General features: G+C 42.1%; 3 protein-coding genes across 8 annotated transcripts; 2 read left to right on the forward strand and 1 right to left on the reverse strand.

The window, feature by feature from the left end:
* Positions 1 to 1,340: 1,340 nt before the first annotated feature.
* Positions 1,341 to 4,994, forward strand: LOC104924003 (Y-box-binding protein 2-A). 2 transcript variants are annotated; one of them, XM_027287935.1, is made up of 10 exons: positions 1,341 to 1,547; positions 2,359 to 2,422; positions 2,508 to 2,541; positions 3,099 to 3,188; positions 3,265 to 3,507; positions 3,619 to 3,704; positions 3,792 to 3,993; positions 4,071 to 4,202; positions 4,296 to 4,372; positions 4,895 to 4,994. In XM_027287935.1, the coding sequence occupies exons 1-9, from the start codon at positions 1,469 to 1,471 to the stop codon at positions 4,332 to 4,334; spliced, it is 969 nt and encodes a 322-aa protein (XP_027143736.1). In that variant the 5' UTR covers positions 1,341 to 1,468; the 3' UTR covers positions 4,335 to 4,372; positions 4,895 to 4,994. The 2 variants fall into 2 exon arrangements, with proteins under 2 accessions (XP_027143736.1, XP_027143735.1); XM_027287934.1 differs by having other exon boundaries at positions 1,347 to 1,547; positions 4,755 to 4,994.
* On the reverse strand, positions 4,578 to 22,644 carry LOC104923961 (solute carrier family 2, facilitated glucose transporter member 1). Of its 3 annotated transcripts, XM_010737169.3 has the most exons (11): positions 14,762 to 15,195; positions 13,092 to 13,187; positions 11,454 to 11,614; positions 10,006 to 10,130; positions 9,771 to 9,886; positions 9,515 to 9,677; positions 8,749 to 8,936; positions 8,546 to 8,650; positions 7,921 to 8,022; positions 7,629 to 7,832; positions 4,578 to 7,509 (listed from the first exon to the last, which is right to left on the reverse strand). In XM_010737169.3, exons 1-11 carry the CDS (start codon positions 14,792 to 14,794, stop codon positions 7,279 to 7,281), a joined length of 1,524 nt encoding a protein of 507 aa, XP_010735471.1. In that variant the 5' UTR covers positions 14,795 to 15,195; the 3' UTR covers positions 4,578 to 7,278. The 3 variants fall into 3 exon arrangements, with proteins under 3 accessions (XP_010735471.1, XP_027143728.1, XP_027143729.1); XM_027287927.1 differs by lacking the exons at positions 13,092 to 13,187; positions 14,762 to 15,195 and adding an exon at positions 22,087 to 22,644; XM_027287928.1 differs by lacking the exons at positions 11,454 to 11,614; positions 13,092 to 13,187; positions 14,762 to 15,195 and adding an exon at positions 22,087 to 22,151.
* tp53 (tumor protein p53) lies at positions 19,846 to 26,193 on the forward strand. 3 transcript variants are annotated; one of them, XM_010737168.3, is made up of 11 exons: positions 19,846 to 20,007; positions 20,834 to 20,951; positions 21,037 to 21,082; positions 21,166 to 21,345; positions 22,651 to 22,828; positions 22,920 to 23,032; positions 23,332 to 23,441; positions 23,579 to 23,703; positions 23,780 to 23,877; positions 23,970 to 24,034; positions 24,732 to 26,193. In XM_010737168.3, the coding sequence occupies exons 2-11, from the start codon at positions 20,881 to 20,883 to the stop codon at positions 24,820 to 24,822; spliced, it is 1,077 nt and encodes a 358-aa protein (XP_010735470.2). In that variant the 5' UTR covers positions 19,846 to 20,007; positions 20,834 to 20,880; the 3' UTR covers positions 24,823 to 26,193. The 3 variants fall into 3 exon arrangements, with proteins under 3 accessions (XP_010735470.2, XP_019127674.1, XP_027143731.1); XM_019272129.2 differs by having other exon boundaries at positions 19,851 to 19,983; XM_027287930.1 differs by lacking the exon at positions 19,846 to 20,007 and adding an exon at positions 20,046 to 20,172.
* Positions 26,194 to 26,443: the final 250 nt, after the last annotated feature.

Here is a 26,443-nt window from a genome sequence, read left to right on the forward strand (position 1 = left end):
TTTATACCAATAAGACAACGAGAGCGAGTCTTTGCACCATCAAATGACTGTGCAGCTTTTACAGCAAGATCTACTCTAATATCATCTGATTTATACCATAATGACATGAAACCAGCACAAGACCATGCTGCACTGTAAGTATGCTGTTAGACAATCATATTTTAATGTAATATTGCTGTGTTTTAATACTTATTTAAGAAAAATTATTATTATGGCAAGGGCTAATGGAGTTTATTATCAAATCAAGCACAAGATATGAGCCCTCCTCTTGAGAATCATTAATGTCCACACAATGTTCACAACCTCATGAAAGGTATGTTAAATATGAATATGTCTGTCACACAATAGCAATACCATAACCTGCAATCAGTGATTATTGTAAAGAAACACTAATACTCCACTACAAGTAAAAGTCCTGCATACAAAACCTAAACTAAAGTAAAAGTATGTAAGTATTGTCATGGACCATTAAAAGTAAAAGTACTCATTGTGCAGTAAGTTTCTCCCTGTCAATGTTTCATTATATCTGATGTTTTTATATTCATGTCACTGCTGCATTAATGTGTACGTTGTATTTTACTGCTGTAGATGTTAAAGGTTGAGCTCATTTCATGTACTGTTGGTGAGTTTAATCTACAGTAATGCATCATTGTAAAAAATAATTGTAGGTTTGTAGTAAAAAAAAAAGAGCCCAGAAAAACAATTATAATTCAGAGAGGGCTTTAAACTGTTTATTTAGTTACCCATTAAGGAACATTTAATCGTGCAGTTTTTTTTAGAAGTTTTCTGAAACTTATGGTTTGTTAAGAGCATGCAGAGCTTTTAGAGGGATAGCTGATGAGCTGATGTGTGTGTTTGTGGTAAGGCCAGGAAATAACATGGACAGCAAACAGTAGTGTTTCTTTATACATTTGTATATAATTGTTGACATCCTGTGATACAAACATACATTAAAGAACTTGTTAAAACAAAAAAGTACAATATTTGCCAAGTTTAAAGTTGCTAATAATGGACTTGAGTAAATGTACATACATGCCTCCACTTGTCCCTGCACATGCAGGTATTTAGGAAACAAGAAAGCAGAGAAAATAACAAAATAAGAGACCAAAAGGTAATATTAGACTTTCAAAATAAGAGTGTGGACAGAAATACACAAACAGTGACAGCAGCATTGGAATAATGCAATAAAAGAACGACATATACACTTGATTCAAAGTAAATTAGAGTATGTAAGAAGTAGGGAAAGGACCTGAACAGTACACCAAACATCCAGCAGGTATTCGTGACGTGGAAAGCAACAGCAGAGGGTCGAGGAGGATTGTATCCAGAAGGAGGCAGTAATGCGACGTCAAGGATGCCAAGTGCCGCCAAAAGCTCAAAGAAGAAGAAGAAGTAGAAGAAGAAAAGTTTTGGGGAGAGCAGGAGGGAGGGGACTCCGGAGTGAAGGTGTAGTCATCCGACAGCGAGCATGACCGACGCCGAGGCGCAGAGCGCTCCACCATCGGCACCTGTGGAAGACAAACCACAGCCAGAGAGGAAAGTCATAGGTGGGTCCAGAGAGTGATTGAACTCGAGGAATACTTAGAATAATCAGATTCAGTTTGTAGGGATAAATGAGTGAAATAATAAACACTTGTTAGAAAAAAAAGTGTTTTTGTTTGTCAAGTGCTAAATCAACAAATAATAGTCAGTAATAATTTTTGTGTTTTTTGGAGCAACACGTGTCCACGAGTGTTACGCATGGGTTTAAGTGATTATTTATACCCATTAAAGTCAGTTTAAGAGCTTTTATAGGCTGGGAATTTAAAATATTTTTATTTGTTTAACCTAAGAACACATGTTTTGCGTTTTACGCTTAGTGAGGTCTGAATTAAAGCAAGTTTTAAGGCACATTATTGGTGTTTTCAAGTGTTACAGTTAACAGTTGCACCACATGACCTAAATTCCCTTTTATCACCTGTGCGCGCAAAGTGCACGCGCGCCCTCACAGGTGCAAATCATTTCAATTTAATTTAATTGGCACGCACAGGTGCAGCGATTAAATAAGTGATTTGTTTGTCCTAATTAGAGATTTTTGTTGTTGTGTAATGTTGACCTTTTTTTGTTGTGTGAAGAGCAACGTGCAGCTTTGTTGTTGAGCAGCCCTCTCTCATGACCTACTGCTGCCCTGGTTTCAAAGTCTTACTGTTAATGATTGACACACACACACAGCTCTTATTTCTTGGTGTAAGCAAGCCTGCCATCGCTATAAGGCAAGATAACAATGTGTTATGTTCTTTTGGATATCTGTGTAACAGTGCTTTTTTTAATGTGGATACACATTTAATGATGTGCTACCTCTTCTTGTTGTTGTCGTAGCCACATTGGTCCAAGGCACAGTGAAATGGTTCAATGTAAGGAATGGATATGGCTTCATAAACAGGTACGGTTTCCTCTGATTACTTACGTACTAATAGTTTAATTTAAATCAGATTTACCAAGAGTTAAAGTTTATTTATTTCTCACAGGAATGATACCAAAGAAGATGTGTTTGTCCATCAGGTAAAAAACAGAGGGTGTTTTCTTGAATTAATGCTCTTTATTAACCATTATTCCACGAGGACCAATGGTGATATGCAACCTTCCAGTAGTGGTACCTGGAGAAAAAATTAAAATGTCAAATTTAAATTAAGATAGGGCTGGTATGTAATTTAAAGATTTGCATTTCCTGTAATATGTTGTTTCACTTTCAGCCTGATATGCCGTCATGTTCATTTACGTAGTGTGCGCATTCATCCAAGATTGGTTGTGAACTACAATGTGACGTGGGATAGTTAAGTAGAGGTACATTTTAATATTTCAAAAAGACTGCAATCATGGCTCCAAACAGGAAATATTTGGGGAAGAAGTAGTTTTCTACCAAACAAGCTTTGGTTCTTGAACCCGGTTCTCTTCAGGAACAGTCTACAGTAATGAATCTTCTTAATGGGAATAAACCTACCTCCTGTATAAAGTGTCTGTATTATACGTATAGTGGTACTTGGAAAGATGAATATTTTCTGAGGTGGTACCTGGTATAACAAGAAATTCATTATTCAATGTTAAATCTGTCTCCTCAGACTGCCATCAAGAAGAACAATCCTAGGAAATTCCTCCGCAGCGTGGGAGACGGGGAGGTCGTAGAGTTTGACGTGATTGAGGCAGCCAAGGTAAGAATCAGGGAATCCATTTGATAGTATAGCGACTGTTTAAGTCTGTTCTTTTGACCTCTTCGGTGTCCCACAGGGCTCAGAAGCAGCCAATGTAACCGGCCCAGGCGGCGTTCCAGTCAAAGGCAGCCGCTACGCACCCAACAAACGGCGCTTCCGTAGACGGTTTTTCCCCCGCAGCCCTCGGCCTGGTGACCAGGGTAAACCAGCCGACGGCCAAGAACCCTCAATCGAGGGAGAGGGATCAGGGGAGAATGGTGGAACGAGACCTCCACTGCGCCGCCGTAGGCCTCGCAGACCTCGGCAGGAGGCACAAGATGTAAGCTGAAACCAACCTGTAGAGAAGAAAAAAGCGGAAAACATTGGGGACGCTTTGAAAGTCCTGTCCTGTGGCAGACTAGTCTGAGGTTTTGTCTGCTTGATCTGTCAGGGTGAGGCTGGAGAGGAAAAGAACGGCGTAGAAGAGGGCGACCAAACGCAGCGACCACAGCGCAGATTTTGGCACCCATATCGAAGGTGACCTGACAGCATTGCCTGTATTTTAATTTGTATTCTTAAAATGCGATGGTGATTTTGATGTTTCCTCTGTACCGGGATTCACAGACCGGCCCGCCCTCGCCCTCCTCCTGATCAGACTGCAGACGGCCAGCAGGCTGCTCCAGAAGAGAGTGAGGAGCAAGGCAAGGTGAAGCAGACGGAGTCCTCTGAAGGCCCCCAGACCAACGGAGAAACAGCAGAAGGCCAGAAACAACGTCGCCAGTCTAGACGCCGCAGGCAACGAAACTCGGAGTCCTCTACCTCAAAGGTGAGTACTCCGAGTGATGGATCACCTGGAACAAGTGCTGAATATCGCTAACAAAATTTTACGTTCACACATTGCAGAACGAAGCAGAGAAGTCTACATCAGACCCTGGTACCCCCCCTCAGACTTCAAAATCACCCGACCTTAAATCCACATCAAAATCACCAAAGGCCTCCCCTAAAACCCCTCAGAAAACACCAAAATCACCTGAGGTATGGTGCTTAAAAATGCCACTTTCTACTGATTACTTATCACCGGTGTTGGTTGTGTTGATACAAATATCTCAACGCTCTCCTTCCACACAGGAGCCAGCTGCCACAACAGTCCCAGCACCAACAGAGTGATGCTAGTATGAGGACAGTCGTGTGACCCTTGGCAAGAGGTGGGACCCCCCATGCTAAAGCGGTCAGGTCTGGGTCAGGCAGGGTGTGGGAGACTTAAGGGTGTAGGGTTGCACTTTGTGTTGCTTACAGGTGCCACATTGGCTGTTTGCACAGAGGGCAAGATGAAGAACATTAACAGGCTGTTTAGTGAGGTTTTCCTGTAAATGGATTTAAGGTGGAATGACGGCATAAAAGGCTTTAAAGTTTTTTTTTATGCACAATCTTTTAAGTCTTTTTGTTAAACACAGGAGATAATTTTAGGTGAAAGCTCAGATTTCAGATTATCCTTGTTTCGGGATTAGATCTCTTGTGTGTTTCATGTCTCTGTCTTTCTCTCTCAATCCCTGTGTCTCTTGTGTTTTCCCTATTTTGTTTTCATAGGTCCTAGGGTTGGAGGACTGGACTTATTTCAGAACACATGCACTACTCTCCCCTCCCTGCACTCCCCCATCCTCCAACCCTCCCAGTCTCACTATCATCCTTCATGCCTCTCCCCTCTCATCTTGTTGTCCTGGCTTTAGACCCACAATGCTCGAGGAGAGGGATGAGGTAGAGAAGAAGAGGATGCAGGTGACTGGCGGGTGCATATTTAGAAAAATTGAAAGTACATCTTTAAAAAAAGGGAAAGAATGGACGATATGCTTGGTAGCCCAGTTATTCCAACCCCCCTTAAAAAACAGATTTTCTTTAATTGCTTAGATGAGAAACATCAAGTAGTTTAGAGGGACCAGCCTTGATTTTTATTTAACTTTTTTTAATTTGGTTGAAGAGGGGAATACCAAGCAGGTGTGAGGTTGGTGGTGCATTATGGGAGTCACTTTAGTTCTGTTACCACCTCAGTCAATCCTTAAAACATACTACTCCCTTCATCTCCTCAGTTGAGGATAGATTGAAAAGAAACTTCTTTTTTTTGTTTTTGTTTGTGTGTGCTTTTCTTTGGAGGGGATTATGTGCAATGTCAGTACTTAAAATGTTAATTAATAAATCATGTTTGCAAATCTCAGGATTCAGTCCTTGTTAATGTCTCAATGATTGTGTTTTTAAAAATGCATTTACTTCATATTCAACACAATTTCTAGTACTGGTTAGAAATTAATCAGATTTCACTAACATTATTTACAGTACTTGCATCCTTTTTTAGTAACAACATGACCACAGTGAAAAATATTCACTATACAAGTTAAAGGTCCTCTCTGAACAATACAAATCCTCAGAAGGTAGTGATACACACCATAAATGAATGGACAGCAAACACACATGACAGATGCCAAGGAAAAATACACAAACATGATGGTTGTGATTTAAAATAAAAAAATCAACAAGCCGAGCTACTTGTTACAAACAGCCCTTTTGATTGCACATCTTGCTCTAGTCTAGTGTATCGGGCTTCAGTTTACAAAATCTAACACCTGTTGGAGTGCATAAAGAATTGAAACGTTTAGACCCTCATACCATCAATAACCAAATAACACACTATATATACATGAAGTAGTAAAATAGATCTTGTTTCTTTAAAAGTAGCATTTCTGCAGGTTGTGCAATGACTTTCTCATGATCAGATAAATACTTTGTGATAGCACTTTGCCTTAGCTTAAGCTGGGGACACACTACATGAACAAAGTCATACTTAAGTCGTACTTAATGCGACGGTTCATCGTTAGGGCAAGGATGCGAGGCTCAAGGTTCTAGCCTAAGTTCATACATTTTCCATAACTGCTTATCCTTGTCAGGGTCGCAGGGGGCTGGAGACAATCCCAGCTGACATTAGATGACAGGTGGGGTAGGATAGGTCACCAGTTCATCACAGGGCTGACCAGGCTTTGAGTCTGTTTCGTGTTGTCATGCTGTCTAAATGTTTAAAGCGAATCACCATTCAGCAATTGGACAAACTACGTCACGTCTGTATTGCCATGATTCGTGGTTAGTTAAATTCTTGAAGTCTGCACCCTAAGCTGACTTTCTGGAAGTCTGCATGAGGCCTGTTGTGGACTGGTTGAATTGTGGGTTTGGACATCCCTCGACACTCAAAGACTTCTTGGGCCCACAAAGTCCACAAGAGCTTCTAAGTCAAGACATTTGGATTCAGCCTTTGAGCTTCTCTTCTTTTTCAAGAGAGTCTAGCTAAATTACTCAGCCACCATTGACCATTATTGTTTTGGTTGGGTATTGTTGAGAAGTCAAACATCCCAAACAAATGTTGTCTAAACCTGAACAGCTGTACATTGCCACTGACCAAGCCTTTGATGCCAGCTTCCATTATTTGCTATATACCCAGCCCAAGTTACGGTATAATGTGTAGAGGTTTTAGGATTTAAACCTTGCTTCATTACACCTGAAACAAATGTTTGATTTTTGAACTCTAACACCATGCTCCTGTACTTAAAGTGTCATAGTAAAAGTCATTGAGTTTCTTACTTAAATCTGTCACTTAGGTAGATTTACGCATCTAGAGTGTTCCCAGCTTTTGTACAAAATAGGCAAGCATACTTAATGACTTCTTTTACCTCCAAACTCAGAAAATGTTGCATGTCTTTGTAGATAAAGTGCAGGAATCCCAAAGTCTCTCCATCTCCGTCTGTCAATATTGCAACTGAGTGCATCACAATGGAATAAAATCCAACCACACTGGCAGTCAACAGTCCAAACTATTTGTTCTTATGTGCATCTTGAAATACAGTAGTCATCTCTAAATCCATAGGTTTTTAGACTTCAGTCAAGGCTTAATTCATAACCTTCATATTGCAGTGGTACCAGCGAAGGGCAAAACACACCTTTAACACTGCTTTGGCACCACATTCTATATGAATACAACCATTGACCTCAATATACATCAGAAAAAAATAACAGTTTGGAGTAAGGCCAACATACACAATTCATCCCAAGCTGTACTTTGTTCCATCACTCTTCAGTTGATGCTTTCCTCCCCCAAGTAGTCCAGCTCTGTGCTGGGCTTGTCCAGATCCATGTCCATGTCCATATCCATATCCATCATTCCTCCTGCCGAGTGCTGGTGGAAGTTTGATGCGATCTGGTCAAAGGTCTTGCCACGCGTCTCCGGCACCCGGAAGAATGTGAAGATGAGGAAGAAGAGGAGGAGTGCTGCGAAGATCAGGAAGACGTATGGCCCACAAAGGCTCTGTGGAAAGATGTGATCAGATTAAACAGCATCAGACCATGGACATTTGCAGAAAGAGTGCGGTATTTGCCATTGCGGAGGATATTTAGAACATCTAGTGAAGGTAAAAAAACACTCACAGCAACATATTGGAAGCACATGCCAATGATGAAGTTGGCCGTCCAGTTGGAAAATCCAGCTACAGCCATGGCAGCCGGCCTTGGACCCTGGGAGAACAGCTCAGCTACAAAGAACCAGGGGATCGGACCTGGACCGATCTCAAAGAAGGCCACAAAGCCAAAAATTGCCAGCATGCTGATGTAGCTCATCCATGGAACAGTTTCCTATTGCATGGGAAGAAAATAGGGGGTTCAGAGGTTTGTAGAGAAAAACCCATAACAGTACAAATGTTTGCGTCATTGAGAGACTAACCAATAAAACAAGAGCCGTGGTCATGATGACGGCACAGATGCACATCCCACCAAGTCCCAGCATGTGGAGCGTCCGTCGACCCATCCTCTCTACCAGGAAGAGCTGTTAATAATAAGAAAACAGGGAAACAGAGAAGTTGTTATGCCCAGGATTCCGATACCGATTCTACTTTAGGTGGTGATTTTAGCTCTTCATCCAGTTTGTACTGAAATATGATTCACTGTCAAGAGTCTACAGCCATGCCAGCAGCTCTGCAAGGTTGTACTTGGGTGGTATGTTAAGCTTTGAGCTTTGGGATCACCAAAGTCTTCCTCTTGGAGCAATAAATGTCTGTTTCATAACCATCCATCCAAAACTTCCAAAAGTTGTTGGTTATTTCCATCCCAAGAGCCATGCAGCTAGCTAGCCATGCTTCTTGAACCATGTAATGACATTGCAACAACATCCAAACCAAACTTGACCTAGTGTTTGACAATAAAACAGGTACCACCGACCTGCCGTGTTATCTTTTCTATTTGCTCTTTGATAACAATGTTAAACAGTAATAGAGACGCAGTTTGGTACATAGCAGGACTGTAATCTTTTTTAATTATTTATTAATCTTGATGTTAGTTTGGTTACTGACCGAGACCACAGTGAAGGCACAGTTCACCACGCCTGCTCCTATGGTGGCATAGACTGGACTCTGGACTCCTGCCTTCATGAAGATACTGGTGGAGTAGTAGAAAATCTGGCCAGAGGGGTAAACAGATTAAGATTGGGTCAAGAGTCTAATTTTTGGGACTTTAAGCACAGTGTGTTGATTGAAAAGTAACCACCCTGACTCACTGCATTGATCCCAGACAGCTGCTGAGAGAGCTGCAGCAGGATGGAAATGAAGATGGGCTGGCGGTAGAGTGGAGAGCGAAAAAGCTCCAGGATGGACACCTTCCTCTCCATGTCCATCTTCCTCTTCTCCTCCTTCATCTCTGCCAGCATGTCACCCACGTCCTGCCTGCCCGTCAACCTCCTCAGGCCTGCACAAAGGACGCTTGTTATGTTCTTTATGGACAAATGCTTGAAGCAACAGAGGCTATGTGGGGTCATCCAGGACATTCAGCACCATAAAGTGCCAAAAAGTGACCCAAGAGTGCTATAGTACAAATACTAAGGCAGTGTGGTTTGAGAGTGTGGTGAACATGACAATTTCACAAATAAAAAGTTCACAAATAAAAATTCAGTTAAATGTCCTATCAGGTTTTCAGAACCAATAAAGACATGCAGGAAGTTCATCCAAATTAGTTCCAGCATCTCAGCCTTGTCTCACAAAATTTTAATTGCTGTCATAGTAGTTCAACAGCAACAACAAAAATACAAAAAAACTGTCAATAACATGTCCAACACGATCCAATTATTGTAGAGAAACGCATCAAAACAAGCAAGCCAGGAGGAAAATATTAAAAATAAATAACCTGCAAAATACTCCTTAAGCTGACAGCTGAAATTTTATAGCTATCTTGAAAATATGTTACTGTTTTAGGACGAAGAAGTCTGGTATACCAATAGCTCTTGGTATACCTTATAGATGTTCTCAGACTACTCCAGCCCTACTCACCTCTCTTGGCGTGGTGCTCCTGGCAGCGGACGATGTAGAGGAATCGTGGGCTCTCAGGACAAAAAGGCAGGAGTGCCATCTGAAGTACAGTCGGCACAACAGTTAAACTCAACAGGATTGGCCACAAGTCTTCACTTCCCAGTAACGCCTCCAGACCGAAGACCTGCACAGGGAGAGGGATCAAGAGAGAGATTTCAAGGAACATTTCAAGAAAGGCTATTACAGAATATTAATATTAAAGATTTATCAGTCATACCTGTGCTATGAGAATACCAGTGACTATAGCCAGTTGGTGCAGCGTGCCCAGGGCTCCTCGCAGACTTGTAGGAGCTATCTCCCCCACATACATCGGTGTCAAGCCTGATGCCAATCCTGCACAGAAAGTTGGATAAAAAACCTTTATGGTGTGAAGATGACCAACTTTCAACTGATAATTCAACTTTCAAACACATTCCTGTGAATTTTAAACAACAGGACAGTGGAGTGCTCACCACAGTAAGCACCGATGACAAAGCGTCCGAGGATCATCATTTCAAAGGAGCGGCAGAGCTTGGATAACCCCATCAGACTTCCACCGATGAAGGCAAACAGGTTGTTTATGAGCATGGCTTTCCTCCTGGAAAGAAAACACAGACAAGCATCTTTGTTGTAATTCAGTTCTCAAATGGCACATTTGAATCCTATTTAATATACATCTAAATCTCGCCTCTTCTATTATTAAAGTCCAAGATAGCCACAATTCTTCATTTATTATGCATAGAATTAACATGAACTCAAACACTATTAAGAGTAAATTAACTTGTTTGAGTATTGCTCAGAAACTTAAAATACTTCACAGATGTTACTGAAACAACTGAAGCTCCACACATGAGCTCAAATGTGATATTTTAGCCTCCAGATGGCAGTGTCATACAAAAACACTGAAGGCTTTAGTTAACTGTTTAAACCCTGACTGAAATTTGTTAAATGACAGTTGTTAAATAACCTTTAAAAACTTCAATATGACACATTTACTAGCCTCACTCTTGCAGTTGTGTATTACATTTTCAGACATTTGGTTTAAACTTTAGACAATCTGCATTAAGATTTTGATTTGATTTATTGAATGAAAACATGAAGACAGACCTGTTGTAAAGATCCAGTGTGTAGGATTTAGTGGCATCTAGTGGCGAGGTTACAGATTGCAACCCACCGAGTACTACTCGCCTCACACAAGCATTTCAAGCATGTAAGAGAAACTATGGTTTAACTGCTCGACACAAGAAGTACATTCTAGGTGTATGTACACTGGAGGTTTCATGTTTCCACGTCACACAAGTTGCATTTTGGATCCTGATTTGTGATCTAGACTAGTTGCAATGACTTCTCATTGATGTTTGGTGGTGTTTGATTCAAGGGTGTGACACACACTCTTCACATACATCATTTTATGCAGTAAAGGTCAAATGTCCAAGTGACTTAACAATAAGCTTTTTTTAGGCAGACCTTGTCCTGAATGCACCCAGGCTAACACCACCACTACCACCCCCTAACACACACACACACACATCCTGACCCAGTGTGACCAGCGCTGTTAAGATCCACTTTGAGTCAGTAGAAGCTGTGGACTTCAGTCCAGGTTGCATCCTGAAAACTGGGTCGACAAAGAACATCCTGGACAGAGGGACGTTGGGATCCGTTTTGGATCAATGCCCTGATGCATCATGACTCATAGAGTTGCCCATTTATATATTTTACAGATTATATGATTGTTCCTGCCATAAGACCAGTGATTGCTGCTCACAAGAGATCTGTTTCCTGTCCTGTTATTAATCTCACAACACCTTAGACGTACTTTGTGACCCCTTCAGTTTGGGTCTGCAAAATACTGACTCCTATTTCTAGTAGAAACACCTCAGTTAGTGTTTGAGTGTGCAGCCTTGTGTGTTTGCGTTCCTACCTGCCGAGCCACTCAGATATGAAGCCCACACAGAAGGAGGACAGCATGCCACCGATGGAGAAGATGGCCACAGACAGGGACCAGAGGGACGTGAGGGTCCCCGCGGGGATTGGCTCTCCATACCGGTGCACCCATGTGGCGTTATAGTCCTTCTCAATCATCTGCACGGGGCACAGAGGTCACAGGAGACTCAAAGAAAGCATGAGACATGTTAAGCAACAAACCCTACTAAAAAGTAGGTATCTTGCACCTCAGAACAGGAACCCAGATAAATATACACATGGTATGAGGTTAGTTTAGTTATTATATTTGTCATGGTTAAAGTATACAACATATGCCTGTTATTAAACGTATGATACCTTTAAAGAACTTAAAATATATTCCTCAAGCCTCAGTACTTTTTTGGTACCAGCCAAAATATCTTCAAAGCTGTCAAGTACCGATAAGGAAAGCTGGTCAGATTTTTACAGTATGGTAGTATGGGTTTTTTGAAAAAACATGCTTACATACAATAAGTTACTGATAAATATAATTTTTGCTTCAAATGTCAGGTATTGTCTAAAAGTTTTCAAATGAGCTCCAGCCCTATTGACACTTTGGGACAAATTGACCGGTGTCGTGCTTTTATTATTGACTCCAAGAACAATATTGATATAAATATGAATGGTGATTTCCATTCATATTTATATCAATATTGTTCCTGGATACAGTGGGCACACAGTGCAGAAATTAAAGGATAATCTACAAGTAATATACAATAAAACGGTGGTTTAAAACATTAATTAAAGGCTATTTCTTGTACAGAATCAATTTGTTCTGTAGTTTCATCCAACACTTGGCACTTTCTGAAACAACCCCATTGTACTGGCCAACAAAACTCTCCTGAAATGTCACAACACAGCAGCTCAGCTTCTATTCCGGTTTTAGTGGAACTACGTCAGCTGTGTCGTGTTTGCTGTCGAGGGTCAGGGCAGCTGGCTTGGCTGCTTCATCACTCTCAATGACTGTGAATGCATGCCCAACAACACTCTGCTGCTGCTGCTGCTGCTGAGTGTTTTGTGACATATTCATATACAGAATTAAGTGTGTTTAGCCATAGACAGTCCTGATAGAAAGAGCAGGATACACTGGCGGCCATAAATTACACAGCACTATATACATTCCTCACATGCAGTACCCAAGTGTTCCCTCATGCTGGAGCTGCAATATGAGCAGCAAGTCATGTTTTCAAAAATCATGTGCTCTATCTATAATTACTGTACATCCAGTGTACTCCATAAGTTTTATAATCCCTCTTCCTCATTAAAAAGACAGATCCCTTTGTTTCCATTACAGCACATAAAGTGTTCAGCTGACTCCCTTGAATTCACCGCCTTCGCATCACATGACATCACAACATCACGCCTGGGATTGTTTCCCGCTTCCAGGTTTGTTTTCCAAACACCATCAGCACCTTTAGAGGTAGCATGACTGTAATGTTGTGGTGTCAAACACACCCCTTCTCGAAGAAATCAGAAAAATATGAGAAACAGCTTAGTCGACATCTGGTTAAATGTCACTATCTTACATCAGCACTTTTATTCCTTCATGCATATTGACACCGGTTTCATTGGACTTCATTGGCTGTTTGTTTTTTACCTTCTGAGGTGCATTGATGACACCAATGTTGTACCCAAACTCCAGAGATCCCAGGACGGCAGTGAAGACAGAGAGAACAAAGGTCCCAGTCAGGGTCTGGAGTACAAACACACACATAGAGAGATAAACCACATATTAAAACTGTGAGTAACGCTGAGGCACCATACGAACATCAACTTTATATAACTGTGATCCCGATGAGCCATGAGCACTGTCACTGACTTCACAGCCTGAACTTTAACTTCCCTCCAGTTCGCCATGAGGCCACGGGCACCTGTCTCCACGGTGACAGACGAGACAACCTTGGAGAGATGAGGTCTTCCCCTCGGATATTATATTTTGTAACTGGCAGATTGGTTGCCTAGCAGCTCGATGCTGAACACATAACTCTGCTATAGAGAACGGTTCTTTTTTTTTTATATTTCAAAACACACCTGTTCAGATTAGTGAGCTACCTGACAACAACTCCACCACGTGACTGTAAAATAAGATTTTAAAGGTATGTTTCACTTAGATAATGGCAGAGAACGAAGAAGGCACGAGTAATCTGTTCAGTTTAGATTTACTGGTTTATATTTGGCCAACGCTGATCATGTTTTTCTCTGTTGTTTTCTCTGGTACATTCAGCAAAGTCTGAGTTTGTATGTAGTTTGTAACACTGTGTCTTGACCTTGCTGTGTTGAGCCTCTAGATAAGTGCTGTTTAGTATTCATGAACCAAAACAAAAGGGTGTGTTCGTAGGTTTGTGTGTGTGGTCGTGTCCTTGCAACAGAAGTTCAAATATCACGTTATGTTCTATTACACTTCATTGCGCTTTAACATTATGTACAGTGGCTGATTTACTAGTACTACTTTACTGACTTTACCTAGAATGAATAAATAAGATAGAACAGAGCAGCGTTGATTCCTACTAAAAGAGGAATTCAGTGTGTTTGCTGCTTGCTTTGTTTGAGTTTCCGTGCTTAAGGGCTTTATTTTACACTGAAACCAAAACTTCAGAGCTAAAAGAAGTTTCCACATTCCTCAAACACCAACCTGTGCCATGTTCACACAGTCTATCACAGATGGCATCACACATTAACACTGTGCAGAGATTCAACAGGAGTGACACACTATTTCTCAAAAAGATCTGGAGGGAACACATAACGCAGGCATTGTTCATGAGGGTGATGAAAAGTCAGACTACAGTAGGTGCAAACCCACAGTATAAGCTCTGACCTGTAAACTCAGATATTCAGCTGGTCAAGGTCACTGCTGAGAACTAAATATGGGCCAAAGCTCGTTCAGATCAGGGCTGATGTCATTCCCCCTCTTGCTGCTTGTTTATTATAGTTACTTTCCATTATTGTTTATGAGCATTATTCTCATTTGGATCTCATTTTTTACACTCTAATTACAATGTAAATTCATATATACATCAACAAATATACTACACGACATACTGAATAGCAATGCCTGTATTTTTCTCATGCAGTCTTTCTGTACGAAAGAGATAAAAATCCGTGCGTAAAATCTCTCCAAATAAAAAATACGCATCGAACTGTGAAATGCGCACGTTGTGAGAGTGCCTTTCCTACAACATTTATCACATAACTTTTGCGGGTAAAAAAAAACAAACAAGCCAAGCTCTATTTATAAACTGTGAAAAGCTCTCAGGAAAATAAATTTACCTCCCCTCCGAGTTGCTGAAACCCGGCCGGCATGATTTTCGCAGCTCCGGGCACCAGTGGCAGAAGGTGACAGATGTGTCTGCTGCCAAATGGAGACACGTGAAACTCCCTCAAAAGGACAACAAGTCCTGACTTCTGTCTTTAGCGCTTATGTACCAGAAAAAAAAGAACCAAAAAACAAAAAAAACAAAAACGCACGGAATCCCAAAGAAAGCCAAATCCAAAAGACGAGCCAAGAGCAATCAGTCAGATGCGTCCTGATACGCACGGTGTCCTCTCTTCTTTGTGTTGTGTTCGTCTCAGCTGGGACAGAGTGACACCCGTATACCCACGCTCACGCCTCTCGTAACGAGAGGGAAGGGCTGGCAACTCTAGTCCTGTAGATCAGCCCACTGGGCCTCTGGCTGATCTTGAAGTCCTGCAGCAGAGGTCGAGACGCAAGCAGGAAGGTCCCTTGACCTTAACTACTATTGGCTGAAGAAAAGAGGGGAGAGAGCATGCATAAGGAAAGATGACCCTCCTCTACAACAGAAATCTGGAGCGGTTGCACACACAAGGGAGTCTGGTTTTTATTATACTGAGAGCTGTGATTACATTTGAAGATTCCTCTTTAAATCAACAATAATCTATCCATTTCTGGAGCTCACGAGTTGGAGGTTTGCTGAGGGCCAAATTTGGTCTTAGGGCACACTTTTGTGAGGCCTGTTACATCAACTGTCTTGAATTATTATGTATTCTGTCGTGTGGCTGCAATAAAGACAACCTCATATGCACAAATATGGTGCATCTTACTCTTTTCTTTGCTCCTGAGGTGCAACATTTGTCTCACAGATCTGTGACGCATCATCTATAGAAGTTAAAATAATGGAGTTATGGATGCACAGGTGTTGGACCTCAGACGAACTCGAGCCAGAGTCCAACACGCCACCAGATATGACTCAACATTTCTCGTGGGCAGCAAAGAGGGGCTCGTCTTTGACACCCTGGCTGCCATTGTCTGTCTTCCCAACAGCAATAAATCCCTTTCTATTTCAGATCACATGCCAAAGGGGTCACACACCACAGCTCACTCTGCACCCCCTCCCCTCCCCTCTCTCTGTTGCACACAACAAAGCTTAATACTCATCCAGCAGGCAACAGGTGGGTCCTAAATTTGGGTTGTGCCACCTGAGTTAGCAGTGTAAGTGTGGTTAGGAGAGGTTTGGAGATGGGGTGACGGTGTGTATAAGGTGGGGCTTTGAGGGGTGTGTGGTGGGAGGGTTGCACCGGAGAGGGAAAAGCAGAGATCCTCCAAAGATCTCAATGGAAAAACACGTGCTCTCCATCTCTGAATCACGTAATTCAAGCGCCCCCCTTAGCAGACACACCCCCACCTCACGCCTCTCTCTCCTTGGAGCTCGCCGTCTTTGCCTTTCCCTGCCATCATGCGCACATTGAGAAAGAGAGGAAGAACCTGACACCCCCTTCATCCAGAGCCAGGGGCCCCAAGCCCACAGTCATGTGTGTGTGTGTGACTCTGACTAAATGTAGAGAAACTTTACACCATCAGAACAGTGGCATAGAGCCTTTACCAGCGTAGTTTAAGGGTTCATGTACGCAGCCAGGGATAGACAGGGATGATAGTATCACATTTCCAAAAAGGATCACATAAATATATACAGAACAATGATAAAACTACGAGTACAGACTTAGAAAATGCTATAAATAATATCCAACACATGACGTCGCTCCATGCAGCCAATATTTTGAAAAAACACCTGTTCACAGTGCAAAATGTCGCCTGTGTTGTCTCCAAACTAGAGATGTCAGCCAGTGTGTGTGTTTTACCGTTACCAAACTAGAGATGTCAGCCAGTGTGTGTGTTTTACCGTTACCTGGAATAAGAAGTCATACACACACACACACACACACACGCACACACACACACACACACACACACACACCATGTGACTGCCCTCTATAACTCCCCAATGTGATGTAGGGACAAAGCCTGTGTAAATACAGTTCCTCCTTGTCATGACATTTGTGTGTGTGTGTGTGTGTGTGTGTGTGTGTGTGTGTGGTGAGGTCAGCTGGTTCAAAATCATGTTACAGTAAGTTAGAGTCGCCTGATGGATGGCAGGTGTTGAACTGTATGGTTAGTGTCAGCGTGTGACAGGAAACAACGTTCAAAATGAATTCCAACTAGAGACCAAAAATGAATCACGACTTTCAAGTGTCATTTTATTAGAGTGACCAAAACATGAGCGATAATACAGTAAAATTCATATTAAAAAGTAATTCAAAAGTTATTCAATAGGACATTACAAATCCAAAATCAAAAAGCCAAGAAAAGATGACTGATGTGAGGGGGTACTTTATGTGCTAAAGGTGGAATGGACCAACATTTTGGAAAACATGTTTATTTGCTGGGTAACTTTGCTTACTGTAACAAACATCCACCTATTATTAATGCTCACTAATGAACACATATCTTGTTTGTTTAATTTGTACAAAAATCTTATTTCCTAGCCTTATTAAGTTTGGACAGCCAGGCTAGCTGTTTCCATCTTTTTCCAGTCTTTGTGCTAAGCTAAGATAACCAGCTGCCAACTGTAGTTTCATAGTTACTGTACAGATGTGGCGTGTGGTATAACTTTTAGCTAACTCTTGACTAGAAAGCAAGTAAATGTCTTTCAAAAGGTGACAGATGGTTCTTCTATATTAACACTGAACCAGTGTCGTGCCAGAACAGGAGCTGCACTCAGCAGCCTCTATGGACACACAGAGGAGAAGACCGAAGGAGGCATGGAAGAAGCTAAAAAAGAGACAAAGAGAGTGACTGAGCAAGAAGCCGTCACACGAGAGTAAATCTGGGACTGACTTTTAGTCGTTGGCGAGAGCTTTGTGAAATAAAAGGCTGAAAGACAGACGCCAAGCTGGGCTTCTTGTTGCTGGAGTAGTAAGTAATATTAGCTGGCTGTTATATCTTGTTTGTTTGATGTTTGGCTGTTTGCAAAGTTGTCAGCTTATGTCATTCATACACATGTTTGAAGCTGTCTGACGTATTTTAGCCTTGGTAACCATTGGAAAGCATTCAAAATACTCTTGCAGCCACTAGCCCTGCTCCATGACGTGCACACTATAAAAAAACGATCAAATTACACCTAACATCACATAAGTTTAATGTTCTGTTGCAACATTAGTCATGCACATTTTCTTTTCCCTCTCTGCCATGGCCTTGTTCTCTTAGATCTCACTATTGTATCAATGTGCAGTGCCATTGGGATCAGGTTCTTAGTGAACTCGCTGGCACCATCAGCACATTCACTCAAAGGTCAAATGAGCCCAAAGAGGCACCAATAACTGCAGACAGACAGACAGACATGAGCCAACATTCAGTGCGTATACTCTTAGGATGTGAGTCTTGCCAGGTCAGGAAAAGACTCCAGCAGCATGGTGCTAATGTCCTGATGGAGGGACGTCCCACTTTGAGTTTCTCTGCAGCTCTGGTCCCCTGGTGGTACAGAAGTTTATCTTATCAGCAAACGGGCATTTGAAGGGTGATGAGAGGCGACGTCACCCAGTATGAAATCATTAAACAGTGTGAAAATTTAACAGATTTATACTAGTTTTAACCTACATAAAGATAGAGCACAGTCCTAAACCACACAGGAGGAAACCATCTCAGACAGTCCTCGAATAAGATGGTGACCCTGCCTGACACCAGGGACGCTGCTTGAGCTCAGTTGACCTCTGACCTCCCTGGAAAGAAGTAGTGGCATAGTGTGGGATCAAGCGCCAACCTCAGTAGCTGTCTCCATAAGTGCCCATGTTAAAATGTCCATCTTCACAGCAGAAATAAACATGTTTACAGCCTGGTGCCAAAAACAGTTTTGGTCTCTATGTCTAAGTTTCCAGTTCAACTGTACAGAGTGTGAATATGATCATGAATTGACTGATAGGTGCTGTTACAGATGGCTTATTTCAGCACCCAGGCTTCATTCAGCCGGCCTCAGGTTGATCCGCTGAGGTGGACTGCTAAGACAGCGGCGACTATGGTCGCATATACTGTCAGTGTGTTGGATCAGCGCTCAGAGATAACACTTTGACACACGTTACTGTCAGCTTTACAGGAAGCACAGCTACAATCACTAAATCATGAATTATGTCATTGAAATATTGATGTTGAATTCTACTTGGCAGTGTCCCTGGGCAATAGTTATTAATAATTTGATAATTTGCTAATGTTTGTCATGACTTTTGATATATAATAGCTTATTCAGAGGTACTGTTTGTCATGACTTTTGATATATAATAGCTTATTCAGAGGTACAATGTCCTAAACATGGCCATGTCTATATGGCTATTTTTTACCATTACAAAGAGCGGACTTATGTTTCTTTAAATATTTAAAGTTGTAGTTGTTTCATGTTTTCTGTGAGGGCACAGGACAGAACTACAATTTCTATCATGTTGGAAAGTCTAAATATGAGGGGTTTTCAAAGGATTTTTGTATCATTTAACACAATTTGTAGCCATTTGTGCTCAAATAACCCACGACTAGGTCAGCAGCTCCTCTTGTTGTTATGTTGCCTTCAGGTGTTCAGCAGAAGCCTGCAGTTTTTGTTCGGGATTTTCCAAGACGATATCAGCAGCAGTCTCTGAACCTTGTATAAATGTGGAAAAAAATACATAAATGAGCAATAAACTCCAGCTAAATGTAAAGTTTATTAACATATTGTTTAGCTATGACCTAGACTAAAACTTTCCCTGAGTTTAAACACACATTTCAACACACTGGACGCAAGGTCTATACAGCAACAACATATAATAGCAAATAATGCGGTATAAATGTTGAGCTGGGGAGATATTTGTTTGTACCGGTAAAACAAACCGTGCTTGTGATTACTGTATAATTAAAGAGCCGTTAACTGATCATTTGCCTCTTTTGTTTTTCGCGGTTGTTGGCGAGTTGTCAAATCTCCGACGGTAAGTTAACGCAGCAGTACGTAGCATTTCGCGATGTTGCGTTTAAGTGCGTCAGGAGAGCGGGAGGGCGCTCTGTGATTGGTCGGCGGCGCCGCGGCGAGGTTTAAAGCCCCGCCCCGCCCCTCCCCCCTCTTCGCCCCGCTCCGTGGGATTCCCCCGAACAACGTGCTCCTCTCTGCCCCAAAATATTTTGACTTTCCTCGGCTGTTTTCTAAGCTCCTTGAACACCCAGCAGTGACTCATCTCACCCGGTCAGCAGCGCAAGACCACACAAGGTAGCCGTGCAGCCGCGCAAGCTTTATCGGGTTGAAGGAGATCAGACCTGGGGGGGGGGACACACTTTATTTTATCCGTTAAAGAAAGTTTCACGGCGGTTGGCCGACGGTTGGATTCCGGAACGTAGTGCTAACGTCCGGAGCTAACTATGCTAACGGGCTACGGTAACAAACAATTGCGTCTGTGAGCTGAACTTGTGTTATTTAATGAATAGTTTTTAACTCATACTAACTAATTAAGTTTTTATCCGTCGAGTTATTGTTAAAAAAACGCTGGCTCGGTCGCTGGCTTCATTCAGTTTGGTTGTAGGCCCCTGTGTAGAAAATGGAGGCTAGCTGACGTTAGCGACATGAATGTGCTGCTTGTTTTGTTTGTTTGTGAAGTTAGATTTCATTCAAACGTTTATGTCTGTCAAATGAAGCTGTCTCTGTGGGTATTTGTGTTTTTTTATTAATCAGTAGTTACATAAGCGGCCTGCTTGTTGTTTTAACTCGGTGAACCTGCATTTCCTGTTAGTTTGACCAAGTATTTATCAACAGAAAGTGTCTGAAATCTGATTTTTCGCTTATTTTATGCTCTTATATCTCTTTTAAAATCAAATATATTTAGATGTAGCACAGCCAGACAAAAGTATTTGAATTTGAACTATTTGTAACTATTTTTCTGTTTTGTTTTTTTGTTTTTTGTGGGCTAAAACAACCAACTAATAAATCCAAAACATGTGCCTGTAATGTTAGTCACGCTTCCAACTATTTCATGAACTAGTTTGAACTCGCCAGTTGGAGATAGAGATCATTGTTTCTCTTCCTGTTTACCTTTTCACAGCCCTCCATCTTGGCTCTTCCTCATTTTCTCTCTCAGCCGGGAAATAAATGATGGAAGAGCAGGATTTTGGCAGCCTGCCGCTGAGCCAGGACTCCTTTAAAGCGCTATGGGAGTCTGTGTAAGTTACTTTTTAATTGTAGTTTTTTCTTTTTCCCTTTTAACCCCAGACAAACATTAACCTGGTCTTGTTTCTTTTCCCCCAGGATGCCTCCCTCCCTCCCGGTCACACCGATAGTGGCTGATGATCTTGTAAGTGCTGAAAACATTAATTTGCTACACATGGAAAGATGTAAATAGTTTTTTGACCCTCTCTTATTTCTCTTCTTTTACAGTTTATGAATGATATGTCTGAGTTTGACCCGCAACTCTTCGATATGGCCCCGGAGATGTCCACTAAAGAAAGCGTCACTCCCCCGGCATCCACCGTCCCGGTTACCACCGACTACCCGGGGGAGTACGGCTTCCAGCTCCGCTTCCAGAAGTCTGGCACTGCAAAGTCGGTCACCTCAACCGTAAGTGATCCCAGACCAAAGCTCACGAAATAAATTCTGCTTCTTTGTTTTTAAAAACAGACAGTTTCAGAACATTTCCAACAATTTGAGTAGCACAGCGTGCCGGATAACGTCTTTGTCTAGTGTCTGTTCTGGTCGGTGTCAGACAAATTAATGCACACGGTGTCTGATTTTGACAGGGTTGAAATTCTAGACCACAAATGTTCAAGTCTGGGAGCACTGGTTGGCTCAACAGGCAGATTGTGTGCCCCATGCATGGAGGCTCCGTCCTCGCCACAGCGGCCCACGGCTTGAATCTGACCTGTGGCCATCCGCTACACATCGTTCTCCCTCTCTCCTTCCCCACTTTCTTGTCACTCTTCACACGCTAATATACAATAAAGGTACAAAAAGGCAACAAAAAAAAAAGATTATTCTGCAACCAAACATGGCGAAGAGGACATTTGCTGGTTGAGCCCCTCGCCAGAGAACAAAAGGAGTCACCACCACAGCTGCTCAGATTTGAGGCGTCCTTCATCGTTCTCCATTCACATAAACTGTTCCTGCTGCGTATCGTTTTAATTCACTAGAATCAATTCGACTTAATTAAACAGGCTTTCTAAATTACGAAGTTTGGTAATTGTAGTTTTACTGCAGTAAAGTCGCCCACTGGTGTTCGAAGTTTTTAATCACCCAGAGAATTATTAAATCTATAAAACGCTGAAAACCATTTAGACAAACAGTTAAAAAAGAAAATCTTACCTTGGCTTCGCGTTTAAAAATCAATTCTTTCGTATCTCTCCCGATGGCATTCATGTGGAATCCTGTTCATTGTGACGATTCGCCCAATTTCGAGCTCTATAGTCAGTTGCTGCCTCTGAGGAGCCAATGGCATTAATGTTTCCACGGTGACTCACCCAGCAGCACCTTGCAGTTGGTCTGTTTAGTTGAAGTTAGGGTGATCTGCACCGAAACTCCCGCCCCCTACGACTTCTGCTGTGGTCTATGGTGGAGGTGCAGTCTAGCTGTAAAGCAGTGCTCTGACATGACGGGACATGTTCCTGCACTGTCTTCCTGCAGCACAGAAAGGGTTAAAAATGGATGAAGGCAAGGTAAAATATCGACTTTTGATTCGAGCAATTTGGCCATACTTGTTTCAAGAGCTCAACAACTCGATTTGTTTTCAGCTCTTTAGAAAAGACACTTGTTTAATTTAATTTTAAGATTGTTTCAGTTGTTTTCTGAGACAGATCTCAGACCTGTGCTTGGCATTATCTTCACCACTCCACAGATAGTAACATGTACGGATGTTCTGTGTTTTCTCAGTTCTCAGAGCAGCTAAACAAGCTATATTGCCAGCTTGCCAAGACGAGCCCGGTTGAAGTGCTGGTCAGCAAGGACCCTCCTGCCAGTGCTTTCTTCAGGGCCACAGCGGTTTACAAGAAGTCTGAGCACGTGGCCGAGGTGGTCCGCAGATGCCCCCATCACCAGAACGCAGACGGCGGTAAGGACAGACATTGTGTGTCTTCGCTGGAAGAACATAATCGATCTAAAAAGATCTTTAAAAAATGTTTCTAATCTGTTTTTCCATTTAGATATGGAGCACCGCAGTCACCTTATCAGAGTGGAGGGCAGCCAGAAGGCGCAGTATTTCGAGGACCCGCACACTAAGAGGCAGAGTGTGACTGTGCCTTACGAGCCTCCACAGGTACAACGACTGCCCCACTCGATCTGTCGCAGGGGGAGCATGTCTACTCTTTCTACAGCAGTTTTTTTTTACCTTTTCACTTTTCCTCATATGTGACCTTCAAGCATTGTTTATGTGAGTATAAGAACAAACTGTCACTATCTGCATAAAAAACCCAGAAATGTGGCTCCAATGTAAAAAAAGAAGAAAATTGGCAGTATTTTTTTTTTCCCTCTCTTTTACACCAATAGGGTCAATGAAGAGTTTAGAAAATTCACTTGAGCCAGAAGTGAGTAAATAATTTTCCTTTCCTGTTTCAGTTGGGCTCAGAAATGACCACCGTCCTGCTGAGCTTCATGTGCAACAGTTCCTGCATGGGGGGCATGAACCGCAGACCCATCCTCACCATCCTGACCCTCGAGACTCCAGAGTAAGAGTATTTTCTGTGCATAGAGAAGAGATGTAAACAGGACAAGGAGGGACGTGATGATATCTAATATCTGTCCCGGTTAATTCGTGTATCGCAGTTTGGGTTTGTTTGTTTTACTTGACTGTTGATCTTCCCAGGGGATCGGTTCTGGGCCGGAGGTGCTTCGAGGTGCGTGTCTGCGCATGTCCAGGCAGGGACCGCAAGACCGAGGAGGAAAATAGCACCAAGGCGCAGAGCGGCACCAAACAGACTAAAAAACGAAGTATGTTTTTGTTGCATCGCATGAGTTTCCATGGATTCTTGCTGTTCTCCTGCTGACGTCACTTTTGTTTCTTTAGAGAGCGCCCCGACTCCTGACACGATGGCTGTCTCTGTGAAGAAGTCCAAGCCAGCCTCCAGTGCAGAGGAAGAGGAGAAGGAAGTGTTTGTGCTGCATGTAAGTGAAGATGCATACTGTGTTTTATAATTTATTTCCAAAAAATTTCACTGCTGCTTGATTTTAATTTCCCCTTTTAATGTCTCCTGCAGATCCGCGGTCGCAAACGGTATGAAATGCTAAAGGAAATAAACGACGCTCTGGAGGACAAAGAGAAGTAAGAGTATATAGTAGTATATAGTATATCTCTGTATAAGATTCACTGTCAGTGGACTAAACCTCTTAGTTCTTCAAGAATATCTCAACATGATCATTAGCTTGGCTGCAGCTTTGTCGTTAACACCCTAAACTCCACTGCTGTCTGCCACAAGGAGTCACTCTTTAATAGTTCTGTTGCTGCACACTGTTTCTGGTGAAAAATTTTCACCACGTATGACGTCATTTAGATCAGAGGTGTTAAAGTCTGCCACTGTGGGCCTCCCCTAAGCTCCACCTGGCACGGGTGTGACATGTTCTGTGTGCGCTGGTCGCCTGAGTTAGTCGTTGGTGTCGTAATCAATGTTTCAAACTCCACAAGAAGCGGCCACGACCCACGAGCAGCCTGCATCAGTCTGCACAGAGCTGGATGGAAGTCAGACACAGAAATGGCATAGAGAATCTGGTCAATTTTTCTAAATAAAACACCTGATTGTGAAAACATGAATCAATTTAACTGTCACATATTTAGAAGCACATAAACCAAGAAAAATTACCAAATCTGTGCAAGTTAACAAAGCCTGGCAGGCAAAACGCTTTAGTTAAATTTAAACTGCCCCCCAAAAAAGTTTAGAGTAATTTTCAGCACCGTGTAATTGCAAATAAACCTTCCTTAACTTCCAGACGCTCACTGGCTTTGTCCTGTTTTCTCTCCACAGGAAGGCCAAGATGTCTGTGAAGCAGGAGTTTGCTGTGCCTTCCTCTGGGAAGAGGCTCCTGCAGAGAGGAGAGAAAAGCGACAGCGACTGACGACCTAGTCGCTTCATGAGAACACGCGGCTCGTCTTTCTCCCTCCAAGCCATCGGGTTTACTTCAGGTTTTTTATTTGTCATTGGAACCCCAAATCAACTCCTGCCTCAGTACACCAGAACACTTGATCCAATAACTGTACTGCCTGACCATTTACTGTACAAGCACTGTACAGTGACTCGCTGTTTTTTGACTGCAAATGAATAAAGGTTTAACAGATAATGCAGAGGGGAGCAGTTCATACTGTAAGCAGGTCTGCTTCCTCCTCAGTACTCACCATGTGAAGTCCCGTCAGATGGCTTTGAGAACTTTGTCTGGTTGAGCTGTATTATTGGGAGGGACTGTATTTTTAATCAGTGTTGATCTTGGCAGGGATTTTAATTTGATTCCACTTTTGTCATCTTGTCATAACATGGATCGTTTATAGTCCGATTTCTTCCACCTTTTTGTTTTGTCAAAATGTTACTTATAATCTTTGTTTTATTCCCAATGAAGTGCGACTGCAAAGGATCCTAATCTAAGTATGAAGTCACTGCCTTTCGTTTGGAAAAAGTCAAGCTTGTAAAACTTGAATAAGTGTTTACCGTTACTGTACCATAGCCAATGCAAATTCAAACATTTACATCCAGCCCAACTCCCCTTTCCCCGACGCCAGCAAGCACAATCGGTGCAAATGTTTCCATTCCAGCCTTCGTTAGATATGCAAGCATGTTTAAAAACTGCACAACATAAGGCCAGATTAAAAAGCGCACGGGCTTGACTGCATGTCTTTTTGTCAGTGGGTCTCCGTTTTTATATATAATTGTTTTCATCACGTAAAGCTGTCAATGTAATTAAGCCTTTTTTCCCCCCTATGTATCCACATGTTGTCATTGCTGTTCCGTCCTCTTAAACGGTAGTAATTATGTTTGCAGGGAACCCGTTGTCATCTTTTCTGAAAATGAACAGTATATCCGGTAGCTGAGGGGCTGGCTGGTTCACCCCAAAAAGCGAATTACCTTTTTAGTATTTGTAACTCTTTATATGCAACAGGGAGCAGAAATTGTTGGTGGGGTTAAAAAATAAAAAGGAAAAGCGGAATTTTGATTTACAGGAACAAATTTTAGGAAGCAGGGACACAATCTAACAAGAGAGGTGTTTGATGGTTTATGGGGTGCGTGCCACTCGGTTCAGATGATGAAAACTACTGCCGGCCTAATGTGCTCGCCGTTTAGGACGCTCCAGCTGTCGTTTGATGTTATGTTTCCGTTTTTTTTGGCCTTCCAGCCTCCAACCATGCAGTTTGCCAGTTAGTATTTAGCACTTCAGTTGGATTTGACCAATCACTGAGAATAAACCACTTTTTGTTTTTACACTGCCAAAAAAAAAAAACTAATTAAAGGCATTTTTTTTTATTTCTGTATCTTTATAGATTATTTTGGGAACTTAGTTTTTTATAAGATCTTCTATTTTCCATTGTCATTGCTGTTTTTTTTTCTTTCTTTTTTACTAATTGCATTTTGTACGTATATACAATTATAAACCAAAATAAATGTGTATGGTTAAACTGTGTCCTTGTTTTCTGTCTTTGCATCTCTTGCCAGCGTGTTTGTTTTCTCTACTATAAACAAACCCCCATCCT

Source organism: Larimichthys crocea, chromosome XIV (genome assembly GCF_000972845.2).
Source record: "Larimichthys crocea isolate SSNF chromosome XIV, L_crocea_2.0, whole genome shotgun sequence".
In the NCBI taxonomy this organism is placed as follows: Eukaryota; Metazoa; Chordata; class Actinopteri; family Sciaenidae; genus Larimichthys; species Larimichthys crocea.

Bases quoted from the DNA above. Each gene is read 5' to 3' on its own strand.
- LOC104924003 (XM_027287935.1), top strand. From the start codon at position 1,469: ATGACCGACGCCGAGGCGCAGAGCGCTCCACCATCGGCACCTGTGGAA. The intron at 3,508-3,618 runs GTAAGCTGAAAC...TTGATCTGTCAG, and splicing joins CTCGGCAGGAGGCACAAGAT to GGTGAGGCTGGAGAGGAAAA. The intron at 3,705-3,791 runs GTGACCTGACAG...CGGGATTCACAG, and splicing joins TTTTGGCACCCATATCGAAG to ACCGGCCCGCCCTCGCCCTC.
- LOC104923961 (XM_010737169.3), bottom strand. From the start codon at position 14,794: ATGCCGGCCGGGTTTCAGCAACTCGGAGGGGAG. The intron at 8,023-8,545 runs GTCAGTAACCAA...TATTATTAACAG, and splicing joins GTGCCTTCACTGTGGTCTCG to CTCTTCCTGGTAGAGAGGAT. The intron at 7,510-7,628 runs GTGAGTGTTTTT...ATCTTTCCACAG, and splicing joins TGTGCTTCCAATATGTTGCT to AGCCTTTGTGGGCCATACGT.
- tp53 (XM_010737168.3), top strand. From the start codon at position 20,881: ATGATGGAAGAGCAGGATTTTGGCAGCCTGCCGCTGAGCCAGGACTCC. The intron at 23,033-23,331 runs GTACAACGACTG...TTCCTGTTTCAG, and splicing joins TGCCTTACGAGCCTCCACAG to TTGGGCTCAGAAATGACCAC. The intron at 23,704-23,779 runs GTATGTTTTTGT...TTGTTTCTTTAG, and splicing joins CAAACAGACTAAAAAACGAA to AGAGCGCCCCGACTCCTGAC.